The sequence below is a fragment of the Lissotriton vulgaris genome, chromosome 11 (assembly GCF_964263255.1).
Source record: "Lissotriton vulgaris chromosome 11, aLisVul1.2, whole genome shotgun sequence".
NCBI lineage: Eukaryota > Metazoa > Chordata > Amphibia > Caudata > Salamandridae > Lissotriton > Lissotriton vulgaris.
Genome location: NC_141699.1, coordinates 651,957,717 through 651,981,771, shown reverse-complemented (window position 1 = coordinate 651,981,771; position 24,055 = coordinate 651,957,717). Strand labels below are relative to the sequence as shown.

Here is a 24,055-nt window from a genome sequence, read left to right as displayed (position 1 = left end):
CTCCTTTCTCACCGGCAGAACCCAAAGGATCAGACTCCCTCCCTTCCTCTCAGAACTCATAGAAATCTGCTGCGGAGTACCCCAAGGATCATCGCTCAGCCCCACGCTCTTCAACATCTACATGGCCTCCCCTAGCTGCCATCGTCAGACAGCATAGACTCAGCATAGTCTCCTACGCCAACAATACCCAGCTCATCCTCTCTCTCACGAAGAACCCCAAAGACACTAGACTCAGCTTCCAGGAAGGAATGAAAGATGTTGCAGCCTGGATAAGCAGCAGCTGCCTAAAGCTCAACTCGGAAAAGACAGAGGTCCTCATCCTGGGACCCTCCCCCAATCCTTAGGGCAACACCTGGTGGCCCTCGGAAGCCCAACCACCTCTACCAACCACGCCCAGAACATTGGCATTATCCTCAACTCCTCCTTCACCATGACTTGTAAGATCAACGCCGTCGCCTCCACCTGCTTTAACTCCCTCCGCAAGACCTTCAAGTGGATCCCACCCGAAGCCAGAAAGATCGTCACCCAGGCACTCATAACCAACAGACTGGACTACGCAAACGGCCTCTACGGTGGAATCAACGAATCCCTGCTACACAAACTCCAAACCATCCAGAACAGCGCCGCCAGACTTATCCTCAGTACCCCACGATATGAGCACATGACCCAACATCTGGGAGACCTCCACTGGCTCCCAGTCTAAAAGAGAGTAACGTTCAAGCTACTCACCCACGCCTACAAATCACTCCACAACATTAGACCCAAATACCTCGACGAAAGAGTCTCTTTCCACATACCCAAAAGAAACCTCCACTCAGCCGACCTCACCCTGGCAGAAACCCTGTGCATTCGCAGAACCAGAGCAGGGGGAAGAGCCTTCGCCTACATCGCTGCCAAGGCCTGGAATGAGCTCACTGTCAACATCAGACGTTCCCCCACCCTGCACACCTTCAGGAAGAGACTCAAGACCTGGCGTTTCGGATAACCCGAAGCTGCCCACCCCACCTCCCCAGCATCTTGAGACCCTCGCGGGTGAATAGAACACTTTAAAATTCCCTGCTTGATTGACCGATTCCCAACGTTGAGATGTGATACCAGTAAACTGAGCTTCTTTAACCAATGTGCTTCTCGCTGTGTTACACCCAGTCACATGCATCTCTTACCACTGGGTCTGATAATAAGCTCCCTATCTCCCTCTCCTAGGGTTTCATACCAGGGGGTTTGCCATCATCTTCAGGTGCCTGCAATAGTTTATAGAATTCGGACAGCAGTTTTTTTAACTCTTTTTTTCTGATTTCCCACTGATCAAATCTAGTAACTTTCCCCACAATGAGCCTTTTATTTTCAGGATGCAGACTCCAGTGTCTCACCTGAGCATATCTGATGTCTCAAATTCAGGGAGTGCAAAATCACTTTTGAAGGATTCAAAGGATGTCATCCCATTCTCATCAAACATTGTTACCCCCTACTGCAACTGTGGGCTGCCCATTGGGCATTCAGGACTTTGTGTGTTCTCTGTGAGAAAGCCGGATTTCCCACCATGGTGGGGTCAAAGGGGACAGGAAATTAGCTAGGTGACATGTCACCGTTATCTTATCCCAAACTCTCAGTGTAATGTTAGTTGCTAGTGATGGATCGAACCTATGCGCTCTATTAACCCAGCCTTCCCTCCTTTGGCTTTTTTTGCATCAGTGAGTGTGATATTTACTTTTTCTCACCCGCCCATATGAAATCATCTATTTAAGCTTTCCCAGCCCCCTTTTAGGGGGCTGGGAAAGCTTAAAAAAAAAAAGAAAAAAAGAAAAAAAATATGTGATTGAAAAATATAAAGTATTCTGGAGAGTGACATAATTTTGACTGCTGCTATTCTGCCACACCGGGACAGTCCCATGGTCATTAATTGAGACTGTTTTTTCAAGCGAGGTCGCTACTTGACCCTCCACGCCTGTGATCTGGTGTTTGGCTCATAGAAAGGGACATTCCTGCAGGAGGAGGTCCGCCCCTTCTTTTGCGATAGACAGTTTAATATTCACAATTTGGTCAGGTCAATTTGGAAGTCTGATATCTTCCCACATTATTTTAACATTAAACATAACATAACGTGTATTTGTAAAGCACACGTACACCCGTAGGCCTCTTGCTGCTAAATAACAGATGTGTATAGTTACCCAACTCAATGGTAATCATTGTATCTACTTCAGATGGATGAAAGGCTGAGTGGACCTGAAGGGATTTGAACCAGTTACCATGAGGTCCAACACAAGCTGCTGCAGTGGATGCATTAGTCCACTGAGCGAACAGACTCTTTTAGCTCCTCTAGAAGTGCAGGCAGCGAGTTTCTCTGGTGGGTCAATGTTACCAAGATGTCATTCGTACACATAGCTAGTTTATATTCCTTCTTTTTTTTCTTTACCCCTTTTATACATTCATTCTGGCTCATCCTTCCCCTCCGGAATCCTGCAATGAGGACAAAAAGCAGATGAGACAGCCGATATCCTTGTCCGGTCTCCCTTTCAATTATAAATATGCAAGGGGTGGTGCTGTTCACCCAGACTGTTGTGGTTAGACTTCTGTACCCACAGAGTACCCAGCCCTTGAATCTAACAACTAACCCAATATCTGTCAAAGTGTATAAAGGACACGCCAATCAACCCCGAAAAAAGCTCTCTCAAAACCTAAGGTAGTAATCAGCGCTAACTTTTAGGTTCTGTGTGCTTTATCTATGCTGCACACAATTTTCTGTGTGTTCTCCCCACATCACCTGCCCATGATAAAGCTATAGTGGCCTGATTCCAGAACATCCGGCAGAACCCTCCACAGTCTCGCTGCCAATATTCATGTAAAGTTTTTAACAACTATATCTAGCAGAGATACAGGCCTATACAGAATAGGGATGGGTTTCTGCCTGGCTTCGGAGTCATGGAGATCGCCGCAGTATGAGAGTAGGATCTGCGTTGTATAGTTACCCCCACTTTTTGCTGATGTTTAATTGTTTTTCCCCATTACACCGATAACCTTGTTTTAAACTACCATATAGATGCCAGCACTATTAAATTTAAGCTGACACTTTTAATGGCCTTTTAACTCACTACCTTCTCCCATGGGCCGCCACTTAGTTTAGAATTGCATCCCTTTTGTCAGGTGTATGCCCGACATTAATCAAACCAAGTTTTTAGAGGGCGAGGACTGGTCAATGATGAAGTATGACACCAGGCAGTGTTTGAGACCAGTCCTTCACTTTTTGTGAGATGCCTGCACTCACAGACAAAAGACTGCACTAGCGACACCCCACTGGGACCGGCTTCATTGTGGTACATAGTTTATGTTGGAGGCTGCCGACTCCCAGCACCCCGTGCCTCTGGCTCCCTCATCGCAGACTTTATCTGGATTCTGTGTTTACACAAGGTGTAACCACTTCCCAGACAGGCTTTAGTGTATTGGGGCGGGGTGTGTGCACTCTGAGAGTGCTCTGATGTCTGCATTGGGGGCACATTTGGTGTCCCTGTGCATAGTCCAGCTCATCCCGGTTGCAGGGGCTACCAGCCCCTGCTCTGGCGCGAAACTGGATAAAGGACATGGGTGTAACCACCCTTCTGTCCTGACCCTTCCATAGGTAGGTCCCCAGAGTTTGTCCTACCCCTTCCTTGGGTATAAAGTAGGAACCCCTGACTACAGGACTTTAAATTTACCTGGACGAATCTCTGCTACAGAATCCCATAACTTCAACTATCTACACTTCGTTGGATGACTGAAGAATCTCCCTTGAAGTAAAGGAGTTACCCCCCTGCAAGGCAGGCACCAAAGAAGCATCTGTCTGGTTTGTAACTACTTAACAACAGTCCTGCGCACTCATAACAAATAGCATATCATGTAGATTAATATTCTGAAGTACAGTTTTTGTAACCTATGCCGGATGACCAATTAAAGAGAAAATAACCAAGATCAGACTCCTACGTTGGACTTTTTCTTGTGCTTCAGAATATTAATCTACATGATATGCTATTTGTTATGAATGCGCAGGACTGTTGTTAACGTATGATTGTGTGGTCTTTGACTACACTGATTGAGGGTTTTTTTAGGGTCTCCCCTCCCTGACAGCACCTTCTTTACTTTGTTCAATTACTGACTAAAACGTTAATAGTGCTGGAGCGCCATTATTTCCTGTCTACTAAAACCTGTGTCTTGCCAATACATACTGGTTTGTAACTACGCAGCTCCTGAAGGACTCCAAAGCCTTTGCAACACAGGAGGTGGGTTTCCAAGCTTCCCGGAGGGAGATCCGTGCTCTCAGCAAACCTGAGATCCAAAGTCCTCGTGGGGACCGTGCAACCCAAACTCCTGTACACCATGACCATTTGCAGCAGCATATGCTTCGTAGTCCAGACCCTGAGCAGTGAGTCCACCGAAGATTACTGGCCTACACTCCACGAGTGACTCGTGGGCTGGTATTTAGTGATTCCTCTCGAGGTCCCTTCGCGATCCCTTGTCCGTCGACTTGTGGGTCCCTGAGAAGGGTAACTTTGAACGGGCTTACCTTGTTGCTCCAGACGTGCCCTGACTCTCCATCGCTTGGGGAGTCACCAGACCTTGCTGGCCCATCCTAAAGCCTTTTTACTCTCACCGCATGGGTTGCTGTTGCTAAGGCTTGTTGGTCTCCGATCCGGACACCGCCCCCCCCCTCCCCCCCCCCTCACAGCTTCGATCCAGGCTTGGATCACTCCGGACACTTTTCCTTTCCACGCCAGCAGCACTTTGCAGCAACTCGCCATTGAAAACGATGACGATTCCCGACACCATTTGGCACCTATGCACCCGGCTTACCTGGGTGAGGTAAAACGAGTACTCCGGTGCTCACATGGGTGCTGGCCTTAGAACCTTCTATGTCTAAAAGGGTTTGCTCCAAGTCCCCTCCGAAGTGTCCCTAATCTTTAAAATCCTAACCGCGACTTTCCTATAGGATTGTACGGATCTTGCGGCTGTGTTCTCACACTGCACGTGTCCCCCGTGGGTCCTCTGTGTCACTACCTTGGGTGGTTCCTTGGGTCCCAGCGATTCTACGTGCTCTAGGCACTGTGTCTAGTCAAGTCGTGGTTCTTATACCACTTTCTTAATATATGGTTTGGTCTCCCCCTGGGGCCCATTGTATATTGTGCTATTTACTTACGTTCTAGTGTGTTGATATTGTGTATCTTGCTCTCTAATCTCATAAAGAGGTTAGTAGAGAGTGTTTAGTAATAAATACATATATTTTATATATATTGTGTGTGGTTCTCCTTTCAATTGGTCATTCAAGAGGTTATAATCTGTTAACCCAAGTTGCTTTACACTCCTTCAAGACTTAGCCTGAAGGCTGCTCTCCAGAGCTACCACTAGGATAGCTTTCAATAAAGGTTGTCTTAAACCTATTAATCAATGAGGGTTGTTTGAACTGGTGCAAGGTGCCCAGTATAACTAGTAGACAGCATATACCAGGCCAACGTCTTACAGGCGCTTGTGTCAGCATGTCACACCTACTGTCTTACTGAATGTTGTTAACAATAGTCGAAGAGAGACAGGAAATACCTGGGGGTTTGTGGTTTTTTAAGGAAAAAATGCTCAGAAAGTTCTCTGCATCTTTGATTTTGTTTTTATTAACGACTGCAGACCTTTTCTTTGGCTTCTTTCATGTGATGTGTACTACAAAAATGAGACTGGACATAGTTTCTCAGATTTTCTGCCTTGAAAAAGCCCTAGGCGTGCCGGCCACTTAGGGCAAAACACATGTCGGTTGCTCTTTCTGAGACGTCCGGCTTTAACCCTGATGCTCTTAATAGAAAACACTCAAAGATACAGAGAACTATTTGGGCATTTTTCCCCTAAAAAACCACAAAGCCCCGGGTATTGCCTGTCTCTCTCAAACTATTTCTACAATTACCTTATATAGCTTTTTGTAGTAGTCACCAAATGTGTCTGGCATCTTTTCAATGTCTAAATTCTATAACTGATTATGATTTATAATTTTCATCACCCTCTATTTTGCTATTTTTTTCCCCCAGTTTACTCGCTAACAGTCTGCCTGTCTGACTGCTACCATCAAAGTATTTCAGCATAAAGCATAACAAGGCATATTCTGCCATATCTGTGTTGAGCATTTTCACTCACTTGGCTTTAAATAGACTCGTTTTCTGTTCTTTCCATATTTAGTTTTGCTGAAATTTACAGGAGTTTCCTTCACACAATAGCCTTCAGGGCATCCCAAAACACCTGGTCTTCTATTTTCCCTTTGTCATTATTCTACAGGAATAACAGCAAACCAGTTTCTATTACTTACCCTATTGGCTTGGAGTGCATCAGTCTGTCATTAAGCTGCCATCCAGTCCTTCTTCCTATTTGTGCCACTACCTGAATGTCTTGCTCAATGGGTGCTTGGTCTGAAATGGTAATGAGGTCGATTTTCAAGGTCTGGATCTTATGCACGAGTGTGATGCCAATCCTGCATATGTTTTCCAGGCTTCTAATAAAAAGTGTAGTTGGTTTCTATTGGGGGTTGTATTTGACAGATGTCATCAAGATCCACCTGATATAGCCACTTAAGCCTATTTTTGGACAGAGAGTTGGAATGACTTACTCTTGCCCAGACCAGTCCCTAGATTTGTCTAAGACCAGATTCAGGTCATACCCTATGATAAGTTTCAACTGCGCTAAAGACAATGGTCATCTACAAGAATTTTTCCTGGGAGTAATTTAGAGCATACATTAAGCAAATCTTAACTCTCTGACTTATAACACAGTAGGTAGGGATCTTCCCTTCTTACCTTCCTGTAGCAAATATGCCTTTTCTGTATGGTCACTCAAGATTTTTCATCTTTTTCGGGATCATATTTTTATTGTACTTCGGACTCTGTACACTTTGCCCCTGCTAAACCGAAGTAAAGGGTGTGTGTACTTGCTTTAAACATGGGTAAATTGGCTTACGCCTTATTGACATACTTAACGTGCCTATAAGTTCATAGTATAATGTGTTAAATGCCACCTGTGGACTGCAGCACCCATGATTGGCCTGTAAATTAGAACTTCAGGCCTGCCATGTGTAATCCAGTGAAAGAATCTTCAAATCCTATGGACAAGCGTGTCAAAATAACTCTTTTTGACAGGTGGGAACCCAACTTTTAAATATTAATGAGTCACCCCTAAGTACACCTTATCACGCAAAAGGTAGGGTGCCTGATATTTAACAGTGAAACATGTGTGAAATTGAAGTTGACATGTTTTTGCTGTGACTAGCCCTCAATACGTATTTTTACTGGCAGGACTGAAATTGGAACCTGGAAAATGTCAAAGTACAGATTATAAACTTTAATCTGCAATTTTTGACAGGAAACAACTGGAATGGTCAAAGATTATTTTTTATATCTAATAAAAATTCAATTCATTGGTGAAGTCAGATGTTTTAATAAATATTTATGAAAAATAAGTTTTAGAAAGTTATATTGTACTTTCCTCGAGCCCATGGAGGTTAGCATGCATTAACTTGCATGCAGATGCCCAGCCAGTGCTTGGACAATGATGGGTGAAAAGGGCTCCAGAGCAGAAAAAAGTCTCCGGCTTGGTGACAGGACGGGCGGGATCTGGTGCATGTGATACCTATCAGCTCAGGAACTAGAGTTGCGGAGGTACCAGCAACTTCATTAACTTGAACGGGGCAGTGGTAAGGCCTGCCCATTTATAGTTTAATGTAAGGAGACACCTGCGAGGGGGAAACTCTTTGCTCCACTGACACATGAAAGACAGCCTGGCTCCGTTCCAGTGAGAAGGGAGTCTGGCCGCAGAAACAGTTTGGTGTAGCTTAGAAAAAGGGGACTGCTCATTTCCCTAAACATGATCCCTTCAAGGGTAGTAGACCTAAGCCACCTTGACTTCCCTCAAAGTATTGCAATGTGGGATAGTTTTCAGTAAGGCAAACAGGAGGTGGTGCAAAAAACAGGAAGGGCTGCACTCAACAACCTTTCCTTAATTGGTTAGGATTGTGTTCAGGAGTCATTCCACCCACTGGCTAGAGAAATCAACAAAGCTGGCACATCACCAACAGCTCCTTAGGACCTCTTGAAGATTAAAAGCGAACTGACCCTGTTGTCTGTGACCTGTGTAGAGATCTGAAGGGCTGGACCCACTCCCTCTTATACCAAAGAGAAAGAAATGTATTTCAAGGGTAAATTGTCTCACCTCCTTTGAGGCTACAGGCGCACAACAAACTGCAAAAAGTATTTTCCTGAAGTGACCAGTTGATAAGTAAGACATGGACTGCATCCTGATGGTGGTCTCTGCTTGAGTGAGTCCTGGCCCCTAAATGCTGTCCCGCGGTCCTCAGAGTCTTAGAAGTAGCCCAGAGGAGCTTCTCCAGAAACCCTGAAAAGTTGGGACTAAAAAATATTTGGACTTTCAAGACCTCCAGGTCATCAGCAGGACTTTGCAGCAAAGATGACCAATTTCAATGCAATTTCATTGGCCAGGCTTGCCAAGGGGGAGGATTTTGAGTTTCATAAAAAAAAAGACTAAGGGCCTGATTCACATCTTGGCGGACGGGTTACTCCATCACAACGGTGACGGATATCCTGTCTGTTGAAAAATAAGCACATTATATCCTATGGGATTTATATTTCGGTGGACGGGATATACTTCACCGTTGTGACGGAGTAACCCATACACCGAAATCTAAATCAGGCCCCGAGTCAGAAGGACAAACCGGTTAGGTGCATCTGACCCCCGCTCCATCACGATAGGCCATTGAGTCCCGGTCTTTATACTATTAGTGGGCCTTAGTGTTTTTGGAGCTATTTTCACTTAAATCTTTACAAATGAGTATCTCTGGTTATCATTTTTAGATTTTTGTTGTTGGTATTATTTTATTTAATTGAAATGTACTGTATTTTTCTAATTCAGTTTGTAGTTTTTAAAGTTTGGTATTTTAACATTATTACTGTTAAGTTTATTCTGTGTATGCCATAGCTACCAGAGGCGTGTTAATTTGTGACTTTTGGGGCTCACCCTAGCAAGTTGACACTTTTCCCTGAGGTGGGCAATGCTGGGACAGGACTCTGGAGTTTGACAGGGGCCCATCCCTGTTTGTGTAAGTATTCCATGATTACGGCAACATTGAGGGTGATAGGCCCAAAACATCCATTTAGTTGCATTGCAGATGATGAAAGTATTATTCAAACACAGGTAGTTATTTGTTCACCACCATGCGACGTCCTTTTAGCTTATTGTGAAAATGGTCCTGCAAAGGATACATTTCAGCAGTTTTCAGCCTCAGACCTTGCGTGATCTTGGATCCTAGTGAGATCATGGGGAAGCTTGATGTGGCCTTCTCCAACTGGACAATGGCAAATGTTTGGAAAATCAGGTCTACTTTGCGTTTGCCAGATTTAGTGTCCAAGGAGTGGACTACAGCTTAAGTCCCTCATTTCATGTATGGAGTAAATATTTTGCACAAAATCTGGAGTTTCTAAGAGGCGAGTGAATTCAGAATAATATTCCAAAGGAATCTACTTCAGACTGCTGAAGGCCCCCAAGCATGTAAACAAGCTGCTTCTCATAAGTCAATAGTCGTGGGCCACTCGCCTAAGTGGTGGTCTCTGGTGGCATTCCTTTGTGTATGTCCCTTTTCAGCATCCTACCACATGCTGGGGAAATCTAGAAAAAATGACAACATAACAAAGGGCATGTATCTGCTTTCAGCCTAAAGGCATGCTATGCAGTGGCCTATGGATGGGTGTGCTTACTGGAAGAGATAGGGTCTGGTTCTGTTAACATTCCCTCTGATAGCCGATTTACAGAAGTAACTGTTGGACTGTTACTGTATTAGGCTACAGAGCTCTTGCTTGATTGAATGGTGGACTGACAACGTTTTTCAGCTTCTGGGTTGGAACTTTATATTTATCAGAAGAAGCAAGGGGCTTTGTACATTCAGCCTATGTAAAATTAAATACTTTCCCTTTTTTTCCACAACTTTATTTTTGGTTTAAAAAAAAGAAAGACACACATAGTAACATTGCATTATCCAAAAGGTTATAGCCAGTCACAGTCAATCCATCATACCGACCCCCAAACAAACCTGGACAGAGACCACATCTCCCGCTCTACAGAACACGTAGAAACGTGTGAGCGACTAGTCTGACGCGCTCCCCTTTTCGGAGGAAACCATATAACAAACCACGGATATCCTCAGGGGTTAAGACATCATCAGCTGTTTCCCCCCCCCAGCATTCTGTGGTGTTTTTATGTAGGTGGTAAAAGGGCGTCATTGTGCACCAAATTTTGAGACCCTGTCACAAACACTAGCAGTGAGTTTTTCCATAGCATAAATAATCCACACTGCCCTCCAGCAGATATATTGAGCGAGGGTGCCTGGGGCAGTTTCCACATCTGAGCTACACTGAAATGTGAGGGTAGGAGGAGGTGGGAGAAGAGCCGTGGTGTCAATGTGGGATATAGTCGTTGTGCTCCTGGATCTCCTAGAATGATCAATAACAGATCACCAGGCAGTGAAGCATTAGTAATGGAGTGTATCCTAAGGAGGACTTTGTCCCAAAATGCCTGGATCTGTGGGCAGGTCCACCACACATGAGGAAAGGAACTGTTCTAATCAATTACTGTATGTTTCCACTGAAAAGTTATCAGCATCTGAAACAGGCACTGTAAAATGTAAGACTGACTGATTAACCCCTTCCCTGCGCCGCAAATTCTGCAGCGGCGCGGTGGGGCTAGGGGATGGGCGAGCGGCGCTTCGGCGCTCATGGCAGCTCCACGCCGTCATGCCTCACGGGCGGCGTGGTTCTGTCACAACCCCGCCCACTCATTAATTCTCCCACACAGGCGGGGAATTAGTGCCACGTGGGAGGAGTGGCAGCGGCATGTCGGCTCCACACCGTCATGAGCACACGCCTACCGTGACTCATGACGGCGTGGAGCCGTCATGAGCACCAAAAGGGTTAAGAGGTGAATGTTTTATGTAAACATCGTAGTTTTTTTTCAAGTAGAGAGAAAGCCAAGTTTGACAATGAAAAGAAGCTACGTGGGGGCTCCATCACAGGGAATAATACAAAATCCCTTCATGAATCCTGCCGCCTGTAGAGTATTACAATAGTTTCATTTGATTCAGCTCAGCCCAACTAATAGTAAATGAGGCAAGTTAAAGACCCTTTGTTATTCCGATGTGTTATTAATGAGGATAGGGCTATAACTATGTGGAAATTAATTTAATGTGCATATGTTTAAGGATTTGACATCTACAGACTAGTTTACGTCATTGTGCTGTCTATATGGCATGGAAGCATGTGGTATACAATATGCATGTAACTTTGGTGTTCTGGCTGTGTGGGATTGTGGGATTGTGTGCTATAAGTGGGTTATGTGCCGGCACTATGACTAGAGCGAATGCCAGAATGCTGATGCAATTGAGCGACCGGGCTGTTTGTGAAGCATGTGGCCGCTTGTTTTGGAGAGAATCAGAAACTGGAGAGGTTGCTGAGAAAAAGAAAGAGGACAGGTAGCTGGGCTAAATCTCTTTCAGGGAGATTGCTAGTGTACAGACACTCTGTCGTTATGGGGGACCTCAGACACTCTGCTAATACAGAATGGATTGGCCATTGTTGTAAGGCCTATTAGAAACATGCAAAAAAGTTAGAGGAGTGAGCTATACGGTCATGGTTACGACCTATCAAAAAATTATACTAAACAGATATACCTGACTCAAAGACCTACAAGCAGCACAACAGGATCGAGGTGCACGCCAGAGGGCACAGGTGAAAATGTGCCATGCCTGATATTCGGGAGGATCAAAAGAAATTTATTTTAAATCACTGACAATATTTTCCTTGACATTTTAAAGGAATGCTGTTGCATTAAAAATGGAGGGATGAGCAGGATGCCCCTTTCAGCATAGTAGAACGTTACGGATATATCCACGTACCCGATCTTTAAAGTTATACTATACTGTATTGCATCCAAACCTTACTTCCCAAGTGCGCAGACGGATCTCATACAAGATCATTCTAAGTACTATAGTCAACATGTGAAGGACATAAGGGATAAATCATGACTGTGTATAGGTGGTGAGGCTAGGTAATACTGTTGTATTTCAACTATATTGTGTTTTCTGTTGTTCTGCTAACCAGTTCACACAGAGACGTTCCTCAAAAATATCTGTGATCGAAAAGATATATTTGAGAGCGCGTTAAATCAGTTAAATGTTTACATCAAAAAGTGTGATGAAGATTTTTATTTTGTGCTGGAAAAAACTGGACTATAAAAAAACAAAATGTGCTTAATATTAGGAAAATAAATTGGAAACTATTACCAACGCTGATGTGTGTATGTTTGTGTGCGTGCGTCCATCCGTCCACTCCACTATGTAAAATGCAAAAGCAAACATTTTCTGAGGTTTCATTTTTTGCAATCATAGCAAATACGTGGAGGCACTAAAGAAAGATATTAATGTATCACAAAGATATAGATGGTTGCATGTTGAACACCCCTTTTCTTCCCTCACTGCTACTACCCACGTCTCTTCAATAGAAATGATTCCGAAGAACTCCGGCCATGCAGACTCTCGTTGTGAACAAGGATTGGATTCCATCTTGAGTTACTTTTAGCATGCTGTAGTTCAAAAAGTGTAACAAAGGGTTACACAAGGAACTGGGAAGACATGTTGCATAAGCAATCTGGGAGAAGTTTTGCACAAGCAAACGTGAAGATGATAGTAACCTTTTACGTAATTCTGAAGCAATGGGCTTGTTGGTACATGAGGATCAGTGTGGATTTATCCCAGGACGCAGCACAATGTTCAATATTTGTAGACTAGCTCACCTATTGCATTCTATGCAGCAGATGGATGTAAAAGGTGCGCTGGTAACGCTAGACGTTGAGAAAGCTTTTGTTACAGATAGCTGGGAGTAAGTTTAGGGTGTTGCATGACATGGGTATCAGCTCAGTGTTTCAGAGCTGGGTTTGCCTCCTGCATACAAAGTCAATGACCAGGGTAGGATTAGATGGTATTATATCAAAAGGACGGCGAGTGAGAAGGGTACACGTCAGGGGTGTAATGTCAGCACTGCGGTTTGAATTGGTGATGGAGCCCCTGGTGATAAAGCTCTGGGAGATCCTTGGAGAATGTGGATTTCCGATTGGATATGTGTTGCATATAGGGTCTATGTACTCCGACGACAGTTTGATTTACCTCAGAGAGCCTCATAGATAACTATCCATGCTGTGGAAAAATGGATAGATTTTAAGGTGCAACTGGCCTACTTGTGAACAAAGACAAGACAGTGGCGTTCCCACAGGCCACTCTAGTAGGGGTGGTTTCAGACAGATTACTGACTAAAATCAATCACAAATAGACGTAGGACCACTTTAGTTACCTGGGTGTACAGGTCACGCACATCCCAAACCAGTATGATCTTAAAATTGGCAAAGTGTTACAAGGACTGCGTAAATCAACAGATTTATGGAAATTGCTCCCACTCACTGTTGTCATGTGCATAGCACTTGCAAAGATGATCTTCTTGCCCTAAGATCTAGATTACTAACAGAATTCGCTATGTGGATATCTTGGACCAACATTTCCTGAAATAGATACTCTCTTAAATTCATTGGAATTCTTAAGCCTTGGGTTTCGAAGTTGCAACATCAACTTGCTTCCCTGGAATTGGGATTGGTTTTGACTAATTGGTGAACCACCATCCACTGAATTAGGCCGCAGCCTCCCAATATAGCATCCTAGGAGAAGGATGCCTCGGAATGGGCTACTGCAGGGGAAATTAGAATGAAAATGGTTAGTACAGATGATAAAGCTTCTGAAGATTTACATGATTGGTCTGAATGGGAAACATCCTTTACATCGCAACTTTTACAACGCAAACCATTACAACGCATTGCGCTGATGGGGCACTGTAGGATAGGGAATAGATTTAATTTACTATCCAACACCTTCCCTACTATCCACGGGGACTGGAATTGGAATAGTAAATTAAACTATTCACTATCCAGCACCCCTCAACACTATGCGTTGTAAAGGCATGCGTTGTAAAACCTGCGATGTAAAAGCATGCGTGGTAAAAGCATGCATTGTAATGTCATACATCCGTCTGAACTGAAACATGTTTGGATGAGTGGGGAGGCAGATGGTTTGGGGAATCTTCAGAGTGAAGAAGATGGCACTGTGTGATGGGGTTGTTCCTCTATATGGTTGGTTATCTGTAAATTGTATACTGTTGCTATGGAATGTGAAGATTGTCAAAGATCACTTAATGTACATTGACTGCAGTTATGTATGTTTTTTCCAATATGATAAACGTACAAATAAAAGCGTGAAAAAAACTTTTTTACCATTACATTATGTTCAATACCTTAGTCCAAAGCAGGTACTGAGAGCCGCTGTTGATCCCCGAACACCCTCAAGATATCCATGATAGTGACAATGATCCTATAAACAAAGAAAATAATTACTCCACCAAAGTCCTAGCCACTGACCAGGATTTGTTTGAGAAAATGTGTGCTAAAGAGTCCATGCAATATTATATAGGCTGATTTCAGTTAAGGTATGAACTAAAATATTACCTGATCAATAATTATGTTAATTTCATTTTATGTATATCCAGGTTCATACATATTGCTCTCTTGAAACAATTAATCCCCGTCACTTTCAAAATACTCCATCCCTCAAACTGACGCTACTTTCCATTCAATAAGCTAATAAAGACACTACATCCAGCAGGGAGCTGTTTTTTTCATTTATTTTTATGTTTTGTGTTACTGAGGCATAGTAGTAGCTGACACAAAGTTAAAGTTGACTATTAAATGAAAGACAGACAGTGGGTACTGTGTAAACAGGGAGGGAGAGGAACAACCATGACACGAAGGATCTTATGACTGATACATGTAATGTCAGACAGATGACAGTTTGTAAAGACTGGTGGATTACCATTTTTCTTGTGTTTAATCAGCAGTGTGAAAGAAGTGAATATACTGCTCATACACTGTTTTTTCTCACCAAACCCATGCGCACATTTCACTAACTTTCCACAACTTGTTAAGAATTTGAAGTACATCTAGATAAATTCCGAGTGAATTGAAAAATAGAATAATTGTTGTAGCTGAGTAGATTGGCATAAGTGTTGCCAGTGGAATAATTTGCACAAGCCATACCTTTATTCACAGAGCAGTATATGTGCATAAAGGTTTCTTTTGTATGTGTACAAGCTTTTATAATCTATATCCTGTTGTATAATTTCTTGCCATGAATAAACAGTGATAGAGAGAAATGTTCCTACTTGTAATAAAAGCAGACATGGGGCCATATTATAGAAGTGCCCCGGGAGTGCAACAGGTGTTTGTGTGCACTTTGCGCTTCCTGGGACACTATGGTATTACAGAAGGGGCCGCAGACGCTTGTGTGTCCTCTTCTGTAATACTGAAAGCGCTGGTGCACACAAAGCGCCAGGGCTATTCTCAAGAGGGCGTTCTCTCATTTGAATGGGTGTGTGGCACCATGCAAATGAGAAAATGTCCTTGCCTCTGCGCCCACGCCATTTTACAGACGATGGCACAGAGGCAAAGAAGCTCACAGGAGGCACACTGAGAGTGCGCCAGCTAAAAGGCGCACTGTCAGTGCGCCCCCTATTTGCAGCCCTCTGGCGTGGGGAAAAGGGGTCTCATGGACCTCCCCCCCAAACATCCCCTTGCAGGTGGGTGGAGTCAGTGACTGCGCCCGCCAGCAAAGAGATCTCTAATTCCCTGAAAAAGTGCAGGCTGGGGGCTGCTTGCACTGAGAAAACATATTTACTCTAAAGCAGCCGCTCTGTTTTTCACATGAATGCGCGACCCTGAGGGTAGTGCATTCACCATAGTGCGGAGCATTTTCCTGGAGTGCGCTGGGCGCACCTTTTTAAAGATGCGTCTAAAAGATCCAGGAAAATGCATTGTATCCATAATATGTCCCCTAATTTCCTTAATAACACTATATTTATGACATCGCTTCTTACATGTAAACAGAAAATACACACCTACTCTAACTGTAATCACTACAGTTGAGCTGTGGCAATGACACCATTTAGTGCTATTTACCAAAACCATCAGAGTGTGAAAAGTAGTTGTCTCTGGGGAATCAAAACTCCCACTTAAAAAGATAAAGGCATAACTAACTTTTCAGATCCCCTTCTCCTGCACTTTCTCTCTGAAAAGTAATTTCATGAGCTGATAAGTGGCTATTTATACCCATATTCAATACTTAAATACAAAGGTGCAGGAATCAAACTGCATGCAAACAGATACCGAAAACTTTAAAGCTTAAAATAATCTGCGGTAAACTGCAGACTACATTTTGCTGTATTTACTTTCACAATAAATAACTGAGGATGAGAGGGTGTGTGACTTACTCATGTAATACTCCTGGCTTACTCATGAATTTCAGCAATAATAGCGTAAGTCACATACAAAGGTATATATATAGCCTATTTTCGTCAAGTGAACTTCGCCACATACATAACATGTAGATTAGCTGGAGTTTACACATCCCTAACAGAAATGCATTAATCGTGGAAGAAGACAAATACCAGTTTAAGTAAAAATGAGTTTTATGGCTGCTGAAACTACTGTACTTTGAAGATTTGCCAACCCGTGAAAACTGCAAAGTATACAAGTCATATCTAAGAATCGTGTATATTCAAGTGCGCTCTAATCAGCTTTGCATTTCCTCTCCCTCAAACAATAGTGGGTCATACATGCGAGGACTCTAGAGTGCGATGGGGCAGGCAGCAGCAGCTACCGCCACAACAAAATGATGAGAACCGCAAGAACACTGGAGATCTCTTTACTTTCACCCATAGAGCAGTGAAAATGAGGAATTATTGGGGGGCCGAACTGGGAAGGTAATAGGGAGCTCACTGTGGTATTCAGTATACCTTCCTCTTTTCAAAACATCCCTGAGCTCCTACCTTGTAGAGAGGGGGTTGTAGCCTGTGCCGTGACTAGGCATCACAGCACAAGGAGAATCCCAATGATGAAGCATGCCACCTCGGTGGGTGAGGGTTCTTGCCCTTTTAAAGAGATATTCCTCAGCGGCTAGATCTTCACTTTGACAGCTACTGTTGTTTAGACCCAAGGATTATTTGATTGTGATATAAGTATTGGTTGGGGAGCTAACCCTTGCAGGTCGCTGGATCTCCTTGAATCCCCTCTTCTTTTTGTGATAATATATATAACCAATTGGTAATGGGCCTAGTTTTCCCCATCCCCAGCGTTACAGGTATCGTACAAATCGGTAACTCTGAGGGCGAGGAAAATCCAGTATATTTACAGAGCCCCTCATAATGCAGCCACAAGTCACATACCAACCCAGGGAGAAAATGAACATCAGACAGTCCACGTCATATAATGTCTCCTTTTTTAACTTTAGATTCTCTAAAATAATAGCTGATCTGTGATCAATACGTTTCTAATAAGTTACTGCTCTTTGATTGTGGATGAAATTAATGCTGTACTTTTAAATAAAAGGGTGGATGTATTGTGATTATGTACAAATTCTCTGCAAGAGCTTCGTTGAGTGTGGAAGGCCCTATACAAGTTCCCTGATCAAAAATTAAGTTCATTATTGGTGAAGAAAATTAAAGTAAGGACTGTACATGTTCTTGAATCAAGCACATGATCTCAAGACAGCCATCACAAAGGGGGTTAAGAAGGAGGCAGAATTTGTGAAAAGGCACTTTACAAAATTAATACTGGTTGCCTTTTTATTTCTAAATTCCATTTATTAATGGACGACATTTCCCCATTGGCAGAATCGCCAAAACTCTACATCCAGCCCACCCAAGCGAGAGCTTTTCACGGACTCAACGACCTGACCCAGTACATAAATAGTAAAGATTCAGCCTGTGTGCTTAGTGACAGGTATCTTCCACAGCTATGGTCATTGTGTACTGTACAAAGAATAAACCGGTCTAATGCATATTGATGTGGACTGCTAGATAGCAAGGCAAAGGAAAATCAAAGGCATGTTATGCTGTACGTGGATATAACAAGCAACTCTAGTAAGTCCTGTAGAGGCTCAACATGTTTGAAAGTGTGTGTAGAGAAATCAGAGACCAACCTTTACTGTGGGGTGATCCGTAAGCAGAGTCCCATTTTCGCTATAAGTATATACAACAAAATCCTTGGATAAAAATTCTCTGAAATAAAAAATAAAAAAAAAGTTATTATTTTTAAGTAATTACAGTCAATCGTACTCCATGAGCGTTATTAAGCATGCATTCATGAAAGTCTTTGTCCATGTTACCTCTATCGCTAACTACTTTTCAACTGCCAGCATCTCTTTTGGGTAGCTAGCCATATTGCACTGCTAAGAGAGGCAGGAAAATAATAATCATTGACCTCCCGTGAACATTACCCCCACGTCAGAGCGCTTTACTGGATCGAAGTCCAAAAAAGGTGACAGTTCAAACTGCTGACCTACGCCTACAGGGCCCTGAACAACAAAGGACCAGACTACCTCAACCACAGACTGAACTTCCACCAACCCGGCAGATAATTGTGCTTCGCCTCCCTCTCCCTTGCCCACTTCCACAAAAATAGAAGGGACAGCACCTTCTCCTACCATGCAGCCAAGACCTGGAATGGCCTCCCACTCCACCTCTGGACTACACCCACCCTATAGAAGTTCAGAGATGGCCTAAAAACCTGGATATTCAACTGACAACTCCCAGCAGCAGTCCCTGCATCCAGCGCCTGGATACCCTCTCGGGTAATGACGCTCCAAGCAGTTCAACAAAAAGAGGAATGGAAACAATGAATAAACAAATCTCATGGTATTCCAAGATGACAAGACGGCATTTTAAGCTTCAGCCTAAGGTACATTTAGAACCGACCAGCAGTTTAGAAAACAGGCAACCAGCGAGAGTGATCACAAATCACACAACACTAGCTCCAGCATGCAAAACATTTTCAGTAAGAACTCATGCACCAGGCTAGGAGGACATACTCTCACATTCAAGACCATGTTTTACCTGGGAGCGCAGGCGAGGTTCCAGCAATGCGTGAGCTTGTTCCCGGTTTGCCATAATCAAATAATATGAGTCTACAATGCTGACTCTCCTACACTATTGTTACAAAACACAAGGTAACCCAATATGCAATTGGTCAGGGACCTTGGGTACGTTATTTCTAAAGACAATGGTCCCTAGACAATTAGATAGAGTGTAAATTAATATAGACCCAATCAGTGCTATATTATCTGTCCAGCCGGACAGTTTTTAATATACAATAGACTAGCAAGACAGAAATAGGAGAAAAAATTAAAGCGGGACACAACCTGCGTATACTGACAAACATACCAAACAACATTAAGGGAAGGGTTTCAGGCAAGGAAAACGTCTCTGCATTTACATTAGATATAGATACAACCAACAGAATATTGTGAGAACACCACTACAAGTTCAACATTGCAATTTTGTCAATGTATATGGTGTACAGTTTGTCAACGAAGTTTTGATCCCTATTAAAATCAGTGGGATCATCTTCAGGACATTTAAGGACACATGCCTGTATATAATTGCTCTAAATACCCGAGCTGTTATACCGGTGGGTTCTAGGCAAATATTAAAGATGCCGTCGGGCGTGCCTGATATGCACCTAAGACGGCTGAAAGTAGCACAGTGGCTGCAGGGACCGTGAATATGTAGGAAGGGAAACCTTTTTGATAAAGAGGGCCGGAATTACAGTGGAGCCGCGTGCACGATCTCCATGGTATGGAAGTCTGAGCGAGTCTCGGCTCCAGTTGTGGTCACGGTCCCGGCGGAGAGCACGAGCAGGTTGTCAGTGCAGTCTTTAGAGACTCCTACACTATGCATCCTCTTGGCTGTCTCTTTAGAATTATTGCTTCTCAAATGTTATTTTGTTGCCTATTAGTATGCCACTTTTTCAAGGTGTGTCGCCACTGCAATATAGATTCTCATCAATTCCCAATGACAAGCAGCATTTATCAGCATTCCCCTGTACCACCAGGGTTTTTAACATGCATAAAATCTGTGTACGGAGTTAAGCCCAATAACTCTGTACTGCTGGTTTGAACATGGGCATGGAACTTCGCAATCTGCACCCTGCAATTGTATTCTGGAACACCCTTAAACTGCCTGTTATGGGTAAAATTAGACTAATGAAAATGGTGATATTGCCCCAGTGTTTGTATGTCTTGCAGGGAGCTGTGTATGAGATACCTCTGGAGTATTTTGGAAACTTGATTCCCAGTTTGTGGAGCTCCTCTGGGCAGGTAAGAGAGGCAGAGTAGGTCTCAATACACTTGAGACAAAGTGTGACAAGGGAGGGATGGAAGTCCCAAGTTTGAAGCTCTATAACCTAGCAGCCCATCTACAGCATGTCATACATTGGCTGGATGGTGACCCTAACTGGGAGAGATCCTCATTAGATATCACACATGATGGGCACCAACTTGGAGAGTTGTTGATGCATGGTTGGGCCATCCCAATTCACTTTCAACATCTGATCCGCCTAATGGGTAGACTTTGGAACAGAATGGCACAACAAGTAATCTGACATACGCCGTATGCCTGGATTTAGATATCTGGATAATGACCCTATGACAGTCGATAAATGGCAGGAGGGTGGTTGCATAATGTTGACAGACCTGTATCCGGAGGGGTGTTCGATCACTATGCTGGAGGCAATGGATACTTTCGATATTTGAGGGGAGCAATTCTTACAAAACTGAACAATTCCAGCCACGACACACAGACTGTGGCAAACCTTCCCTGAACCATCGCATACCCTGGTGACTTCACTGTCTATGACAGGTGGGCGTCAGTTCATTACACACTTATACAGGGCGCTGCGCACAAATAGGCGGCTAGCACCGTTAGAACAGGCCTGGCAGCGCTTTAGTGACAAGCCTATTACTCCCAAAGACTGGTTAAAAATTTATGCTGGGGTCAGAAAGGTTTCAATTTGTGCCAGATGCAAGCAGATGCAATATATTATTGTTCATTTTGTGTACTTATCCCCTAAGAGGTTGCACTCCCTCTACCCAACTAGGGAGAAGTATTGTCCCTGCTCCGGTGCAGCGACAGCAGATTTTCTGCATATGTTGTGGTACTGTACTGCTATTATACCTTACTGGGTGGAAGTAATGTCCCATATCAAACACACTACTAGCTGGGACGTCCCCCAGCAGATTGTCCAGTGTGTACTTGGACTGATTCCCATCAACCCAAAAAAGACGTTGAGTAGGAGATACACGATACTGGGGCTTACTGTGGCAAAATGACATGTAGCGATCAGTTGGCTTAGTCCTCAACCCCCAACGGCTGAGGCCTGGAAACGGGACCTACTTCAATTGGCTGGGGCTGAAGAGGCACATATGAGAAAAAGGCGCAGGGATGCAAGCGACAGATGTCCTGCTGGCTTGGAGTGCAATGATACAAAGCATTACTGGAGCCCCCTGGGGAGAACTGTCCGGGAGAGGATTAGGGAGAGGGCAGGGGAGTGGCCTGATTGATTTGTGCTGTACACCTGGACAAGTGTGAGCCACAACATTCAATTGATTTCAGGAGGCGAAATTGTGACCAGAACTAGAAACTACTATTTGATGAATACTGGGATACTGAATGGAAGCCATGATGGGAAGGACCGGGTCGGGAGGGCTGGGAGTTACATAAAAAAGTTTATTTCCCCCTATATGAATTGAAACTTTATTGGTTATAGTATGTGATATGTATGTGTACTTTGGTGGGGAAGATAGTGATATTCCCAAACCGTTCGCTAGCAGATATCCTGGATTCCCTTTTTGACGAATCGTGCTATTTGTTATATGTTGATTTACATTATTGATCAGCAGATACCTGCTTTAGCTTATGCATATACTTGTTGCTCAGAGATTTCTTTTTAATGATACTGCACTGTAAACTGTATTGTGTTTTAACCTGCCAATAAACAATTACATTAAAAACAACAACTCTGTACCACTGACGTCCCACCATGTTCCCTGGGCATCTGAACTTCCTGATTTATTTTGTTTATGCGACAGTTCTAAGAGCCCCTACTCCGAAGGAACCCCCATACTAAGGATTAGGTATTTCAAGCTCACCTCAGAGGGGAAACCTCAATTTATCTACCCAGCCTTTAGTCTAAGAGGATAGTCCACTCAGCTGCCTCGAACCAGCCCTGGCATCAGGAGCCCCCCTATGTTTGCATATATGTTTTAAATTAAACATAATGTTCGTGAACATTATTGCCTTAACCACAGCGGTTTTTCCACCGCGGTGCGGTCGCTCTAAAGGGTGGGTGGGGCTTCGTCAGCCGTTGGCCGACGGCAGCACTGGGGAGGGAGGTCTCCAGAGCACGGAAGGGGTTAATGAGGTGCTATGGGATAACCCTTTGTTTACATTAGTGTGTAGGAATTATGATAAGGCAGCAGAACATTACCCTACCTAATATAGGGTTACATGTTCATGCTAGCGCCATTTGCCATAAGTACGAATGCAGTCTACAGGAAATACACTATCTTTATTGGCAGACAATTCCCTGGAGGGAGGGTTCAACCTAAGTACTTGCATGCAGACAGAGGCCCCTAGTTACCCAAACACTACTCTGAAGGGGAAATACAGCCTCCTGCCAGACTGACTGGTACTTTTCAATTGTAAAGGTCCATAAATTCATTTGTACAGAGTGGGCATTATTCTGCTTCCAATTGCCCCGTTCTATATACAACACGGAGCTGCCCTGCAGAACACGTGGAACTGCTTTTAACTTAGCCTTTCCTGGAATCATTGTTACTCAACTATGTCTAATCTGAAAAACCTTGACAGTGGTCCACATGCTCCTGCTCAAGCTGTGTTTGTATGTTCTGCTGCTGCCTTTGCCTAGTGAGAATACCCCAGTGAACTCAAGAAATCCTGCACTTAAGGGGAAGGATACCATGCAGTCAACCTCAAAGCCAACAGCTATTTTGCAAACATCAGCTGAGCCCCAGACACCAGTGATAAAGAAGAGCTGCCAGAGAGATAGGCCTTGCACGCATATTTGAGATGGTGATCTGGGTGATAGATAGATGAGCCTTTGAGAGATCCTCCATCACTGTACCAACTAATTATTATTTTTTAATCATTTTCACCTCTGTTCCCTTTATCTTGTCAAACAAAGTGGTCCAGGATCCGGATGGCTAGCCTGATATGAAGCTAACCCGATCAAGTGACCTTTAGGTTTCACTCGGAGCACTTAGGTTGTTGCACATGAGTGTCCATTGACACAGCAAGGTTGGTGTACATCCACCGTACCCCCACGAAGATCTCCAAACTCTGTGTCCTTGATTTGTAGAAATCTGAGCTCCTGTTGCTGCTGTTATACTTGCTGCCTGTTGCCTTAAATTGAAGTTTAGAAACACTTAAGAAGGCCTGAAAGTAACTTAAGACATGCAAAGTAACCTGTTTCCGCAGCAACTTAATTTTCATCCCCCATTTCCGCCAACTGTACCTGCATCATAAGGTGTTTACGAACTCCAGACAAGGCATTCGTATTGCACAGCTTTGCTGATCTGCCTTTCTTTTTGCAGACTATAAAGTGCACATTTCACAAATTTCCAAACATTAAAAAATTAGAGCTGTTTGCGGACATTACATAATGGTTAGCCAGAGGCCTGGTTTTGTTAGTTTCATATCAGTACCCTAATGTAGGCCTAGGTAATACCTTACACCATCACCTACATTATCCCCCTGATTCTACACAGTAACAAGCCTTTAGGATTGAACCTTTACCTAGTTCCAGTCCTGGGTGCAAAAGGAGGGTTTCTCCTAAACAATAGAGTCCTATAACTTCATCAATAGACTCACACAGTATGAATGAATATTCATAAGGGTTCTTGGAAACCAGGCAGGGACTATACCACCTACCCCACCATACCTACATATATGGTTCATTCAATACGTCGTCCTCAAATCCAACAATGGTTGATACATGAGACAAGGGACAAAAGAGCCCTAGATACTTTCTGCATAAATACAGCACATCTTGCTAG

The 24,055-nt window shown here is 43.6% G+C and overlaps 1 protein-coding gene across 2 annotated transcripts in view; it reads right to left on the bottom strand.

The window, feature by feature from the left end:
* Positions 1–24,055, bottom strand: part of ADAM9 (ADAM metallopeptidase domain 9) — a 563,447-nt gene that overhangs the window by 285,792 nt on the left and 253,600 nt on the right. For both annotated transcript variants that reach the window (XM_086943740.1, XM_086943741.1), the window contains exons 4-5: positions 18,125–18,203; positions 14,388–14,464 (exon numbers count right to left, since the gene is read on the bottom strand). In XM_086943740.1, coding sequence (XP_086799866.1) covers positions 14,388–14,464; positions 18,125–18,203 — 156 coding nt within the window. The remainder of the gene's footprint in view (positions 1–14,387; positions 14,465–18,124; positions 18,204–24,055) is intronic.